The sequence below is a fragment of the Scomber scombrus genome, chromosome 2 (assembly GCF_963691925.1).
Source record: "Scomber scombrus chromosome 2, fScoSco1.1, whole genome shotgun sequence".
NCBI lineage: Eukaryota > Metazoa > Chordata > Actinopteri > Scombriformes > Scombridae > Scomber > Scomber scombrus.
Genome location: NC_084971.1, coordinates 13,309,544 through 13,315,357, shown reverse-complemented (window position 1 = coordinate 13,315,357; position 5,814 = coordinate 13,309,544). Strand labels below are relative to the sequence as shown.

The window sequence follows — 5,814 nt, the reverse complement described above, 5'->3', positions numbered from 1 at the left end:
GTAGTATCTATATTAAATCAATATATATAAATAAATATATTTGCATAAATGATGGCCTTGAAATAACATTCATTGAAGCATTATAAACATATCTGACAAGAACATTCAGTAGTCACTACACACATATATGCAATCTAATAGTGCAGCAACAGTGCAATAAATACTTTGTGAAGATTATTTCATTTTTTGTTGAGACTGTCAGAAAGGAGTTTAAAATAGAGAATTACATAAAATAACCTTACATTCCATTGTACAGTCAATATTCAGCCAATATTTTCAAAACCGCAAGTACTGTGCACTTCACAATGGTTAATTTTCCTGTTTGTTCACCTTAGTAAGGTGTTGGATTCTTCTTCAGCTGGCAGAGGGTAACTGAGGAGCCCACACCAAAACCTGCATATAAAGGCTCACTAAACTGAGCTTTGAATCTGTGGATAAGCTCCATAGTCTCTGAGACTGAGTAAAGAGACACTGTGTTTCCTGCATAGTCCAGGTACACACCAATTCGTGTAGCCCTCGGAGCATCAGGAAGGTCATGGTCTAATTTGTTGTGCCAGGCTGAGTAGCCTGAGTCTGAGCACAGGAGACTCCAAGACTTGTCATTGTAACCCAGCAGGCTTTGTGAATTCTTCCCCTTGCGACTGATGCTCTTGTAGGCCACACCAATGGAAAACTCCCCGCTCCACTCTGCCTCCCAGTAAAATCTGAAACCAGTCAAAGGCTCCTTGCACAGCACCTGGGAGAAGCCATCAAAGCGGTCGGGGTGATCTGGATAAAACTGGACTGTTTTCTTCCGGTTGACCCTCTGGTTCCCGTCGGACACGACCAGCTCTTTGTAGACTGTGTTCGGATCGAAGGACATCTTAGAGAAATCTGAGAAAAAGAGAGCAACATATAACAAACATTTCTTAATCACTGATCAAGAAAGAAAAAAGAAAATAACATTCATCCATATAATTCACTCACTGTGTTACAGTCTGTATAACACATATAACTGCAATTAATAAATGGAACATTGACACATTTTGCTGTTGTCAAGGTAATAATAGTATGCACTGAACCATAAACAGTACTCACATCTCAAAAAGTCTGGTCTTGTTTTCGGCTCCTGAAAGTCAACTCTTCCAGGAACTGTTTAGATGTGAAAACACAGAAAGATGTTCATTTGTGATTAACTTTACGTTATTGTTTATTTATTCAAATACGTACATAAATCCAATGAGATGCCTTAAAAGAATCAATCTCTAATTCTTTTGCTGTCTACCAAAAAATCTAATCAAATCAATATTCATATCTGCTTTAAAAAAAAAAGTTGTTCATATTTCAGTTGACAAACACTTACCTTTGAGTCGTTTCTCTCCATTTCTTGGCAAAAGTATGTACACAGGGGTTTCACTGACTGTGAAAATGGTACAGCATTCAGTTATTGGCCCACTTTAACAGACTGACTTTAGTTTGCCAATTTAGTTTATATATTCATATATAAAGAATATATATAAAATTAAAAATTTAAAAATGTTTTAATTTTTTTTTTTATCAGACTCAGACCAACCTGTCTTTGATATTTTGCCTAGTTCATTCTTACAGATGTCATCCAGATGTTCCTTCATTTCTGTGGCTGTCTTGCTCATCTCACCAAAGGAGAACTGAGGGTTGATGAGCACTTTGGGTACCATGGCCTCAGGAGGAACACACAGGGTTGGAAAATTCTGTTTCGCCAAGAGAGGAAAGACCTCCATAATTCAGTCAGAAACACAACATGTATTATCATATCTTTTCTATAAAAACATCATAATTTACTGGCATCATCATGGATATAAGGATTCAAATTGAAGAGTATAAAATAATGAGATATTTATTATTGCCATTTGAAGTTAATGGGTTGATGCGTACAGCATTCATCAAATCAATTCAGTATTACAACAATGTGGTACTCCTTGGCACATATTAAGACAAGAATGGTAATATCTCTTGCAGCTCAGTATGATCCTTCAGCACCTGCAGGAAGTGGATGTTATCCTCTGTTTCAAGGATCTGCCGTAGCTCTGCGTCTCTGCGCTGAAGCTCAAGTATCTCCTGCTCCAGACGGTCCACGTAGCCCTCAGCTTGTGACATTGCTGACTGCATGTTGGCCGTTATCATCTGATGAATTTCAGCCTTCCAGCGCTCCACCGCTTGGAGCATTTCGTGGAATGTCTTATCACTTTCTGCTTGTGCTCGCTGGGCATTACTCTAAAAGGTAAAGTCAGTTTGTCAGGATGTTTCAAGTGTCACTCTTGATACTACCACTGGGTGGTGCCATATATACCTTTTCTACACCTGTATGTCACATTTGTATCTCATCACATATAAACAATATCACATTATATCTTACAATGTACAAGCACAAACTTTTATATGTGATTATGGCTGATCTTACTTTCAGAACGTCCACATTATGTTTGAGCTCCTGCAGCTCCTTCATCCTCTCCTGAATGATGTGTTGGACTTCAGATTGTGTGACCACCAGGACTTTCTGATGGAAGAACATGATGATAAGAAGACAGGCTTTTTAAAAACACAATTACTCAAGAGAACAAGGCATAGTTTTAGTCTGTGACATCAATTTGGATGTAGACTCTATGGGATAAATTCTCTCCTTTAAAAACATATATTGTTTATGAAATGTATAAAAATGTGTTATTGAATCCACAAGTAAGGCATGTTTAGAAAGATTTTAGTTGGCTTTAAATAGCTTTCATGCTGGTTAGTCAGTGTACACATACAAAAATGAAAAGGTCAACATGTCACTCAGAGTCAGACATATTGACGACTCAGACAATTCAGACTCACTTGTTTCTCAATGCGTTCTTCCTCTGCTGAGGTAATGTTGTGGCTGCGGTGCTCTCTGACAGTGCATAATACACAGATGCACATTTGGTCAGAGCGACAGAAGAGCTCCAGGCCTTTCTCATGCTGGGGACAGATCTTCCTGTCCAGGTGGCCCGTCTCATCCACCAGCTTGTGTCTCTTGAAGGTGGATGACTCATAATGTGGCTTGACGTGTGTTTCGCAGTAGTAGGCCAGGCACATGAGGCAAGACTTGACAGCCTTGTTTCGACGGCCGACACAAAAATCGCAGAAGGATTCCCGGTGCATGTAGGGAAAAGGAGTTAGTTCTGGAAGCTGGCGTCGGGGCTCGTGGTTTACGTCAGGCAGGTTGCGTCTCAGCACAGGCCGTGGCGTGAAGGTTGCGCGGCACTGTGGGCAGCTGTACACACCCATGTGGTCAAACTGGTCCCAGTAGACCTTGATGCACTCCAGGCAGTAAGTGTCACCACAGGCGATAGTGACTGGGTCTCTGAGTGTGTCCACACACAGTGGACAATAGGTGTCTGGTGGTAAAGGAAAACTAGACTCAGCCATGATGTTATTGGAGGAGGTAAATATGGTATAAAAAAATTTAAAAAATGGAATCAGATTAGCTCTCAGTCAATCTGTGCACTATGTGAATTCCTGAATTGTTTCTTGAATTTGCCAGGTGATGGGAAGTGTAGTATTAGTCAGTCTCAGGTCCAAAGAAGGTCCAACCATCTGTGCCTGTAATCCTTCCAAACCAGAGACAATGCTGTTTACTGCTGATATTTAAATGCAAGGCTTTGTTTATACTATAAGCAAACAAGTGATGTCTTCCCACAGAACCCTTGTTCCATCATGTGAAATAAACACTAAGATCTGCAACCATGAAGGAATCTGCTTATGAAGCAGGAATTTCAGGAAAAGTCACACACTAAAGTCCACTTCTCAGCAAAATAAAAACTATTGTTGACTACTTGGAACATGAAGGAATGCCTTGAAAAGCTAACATGTTAGCATGGAAGTTCTTATTACAGCTCCATGTAAAGTATTTAAGACTGATTTTACACACATTTTTGAGGTCACTTAAAGTTTAGGATTTTAGAAAAATTAACTTTTTTATATCTCATTTAAATAAGTATCAACATCATTTGATACTGCTCTGTAATTGCTCTCTGCTCTTATTCACCCTGACATTTCCAAGGGATCATCTCCCTTACACCCCTCAGCTTTCCATTTGACTGGGCAGTGGGTTTCATCATGGCTCATGATGTCAAAACAACTTGTTCTGTTTATCCTATGAACAATACACAGAGCATCAGTATGTGGGCATAAGAAACCCATTTAAAACAGGAAAAACAACAAAGCAAGGTGATGGCACTGCAAGGTGAAGACACTGCAGTGTAAGTATACAATGCAGACACAATTATATAAAGTCTTAATTTTGGTTTTATTAAAAGGCTTAATCCATAATTCACAAATGGATATTACAATACTGAAACTTGGTATAAATTATCTTTCCTTTTTTAATCATTGACAGATTAACACACAGCAACTAAATATGTTGATATTAATAGTTTAGCAAATATTGTGTAAACCCAGGGGAAATTTGTATTTTTCTGTCTATCTTTTCAACTAATTGAAAATCAATTAGTTAAATCAATTTAAAATACTTTAAATTAAAAAAAAAACATTTTTCTAACATACTTTTCATTTAATTATAATGATATAATTCAGGTGCTGAGGAATGACATGAAAAAATATAAATTCTAAATTGATCTTGGCATTATTATAAAGTTGGTGCAGGGTGACCTTTTTCCATTAAAATGCATGTTTGGTTTCTACACTGCTTAATTACTTTCACACAAGAAGACACCACTAAAACAGTGCAGATGTTTACAAAGCTCTGCTAAAAGATTTGAGTATGTTTACTCTCATTGTAAGAGTTCAGCAAATAATGTGCTTTTCAAAGCAAAACTAACAATATTTTTCTGAGAAATAGTGGAGTTAGTGATGAGTCTACTATTAGCCACTTTATTTAATCAGTCTCACTGAAATAAAGATCTCTGAATGTTGACTGCACAACAGTTTTATGGTTTGTAGACAAATTGATTGATTCGTCTTCAGGCTGCACTGAAGGCAGCCTGAAGACGAATCAGAGCCTGGCCTGGGGTGGAGCTGAGACATATAAAATTACATCATCTGCAAAAAACACTGTAGTATGGATTAGGAAGAATGATGTTATTTATGTGTGATGTAAACAGCAATGAACCAAAAATAGACCCAAACCGATTTCTGATGGTAAGAGTACCATCTAAGCGTATAGACTGTAGTTTGTTGAGTATAATTTTATGATAAACTGTATCAAATGCGTCAGAGATGTCAATGGAGAGAGTGGCATACAATTATTGTTATCTATGGAGGAGACAATGTTATCAATTGTGTTTTGACCTGGCCAAAAACCAGAGCCTGGCCTGGGGTGGAGCTGAGACATATAAAATTACATCATCTGCAAAAAACACTGTAGTATGGATTAGGAAGAATGATGTTATTTATGTGTGATGTAAACAGCAATGAACCAAAAATAGACCCAAACCGATTTCTGATGGTAAGAGTACCATCTAAGCGTATAGACTGTAGTTTGTTGAGTATAATTTTATGATAAACTGTATCAAATGCGTCAGAGATGTCAATGGAGAGAGTGGCATACAATTATTGTTATCTATGGAGGAGACAATGTTATCAATTGTGTTTTGACCTGGCCAAAAACCAGACTGTTATGGCTGTGCTAAGTTTTGTAAATCAATAAAGGCACATATTTGTAAATTGACCAATGATTCTAGGACTTTTGCTGAGATAAGAAGTTTAGATATTGGATGGTAGTTGTTGAGATTGGAGACATCACCACTTTTGTGTAAGGCAGGCATGTCCAAACTATTCCACAAAGGGCCATGTGGCTGCAGGTTTTTTTGTTCCAAC

The 5,814-nt window shown here is 37.9% G+C and overlaps 1 protein-coding gene across 1 annotated transcript; it reads right to left on the bottom strand.

Moving 5' to 3' along the window:
* Positions 1–331: 331 nt before the first annotated feature.
* ftr84 (finTRIM family, member 84) lies at positions 332–3,405 on the bottom strand. The gene is made up of 7 exons (XM_062437334.1): positions 2,833–3,405; positions 2,420–2,515; positions 1,999–2,232; positions 1,553–1,709; positions 1,343–1,399; positions 1,078–1,131; positions 332–873 (listed from the first exon to the last, which is right to left on the bottom strand). Exons 1-7 carry the CDS (start codon positions 3,403–3,405, stop codon positions 332–334), a joined length of 1,713 nt encoding a protein of 570 aa, XP_062293318.1.
* Between the last annotated feature and the right edge of the window lie 2,409 nt (positions 3,406–5,814).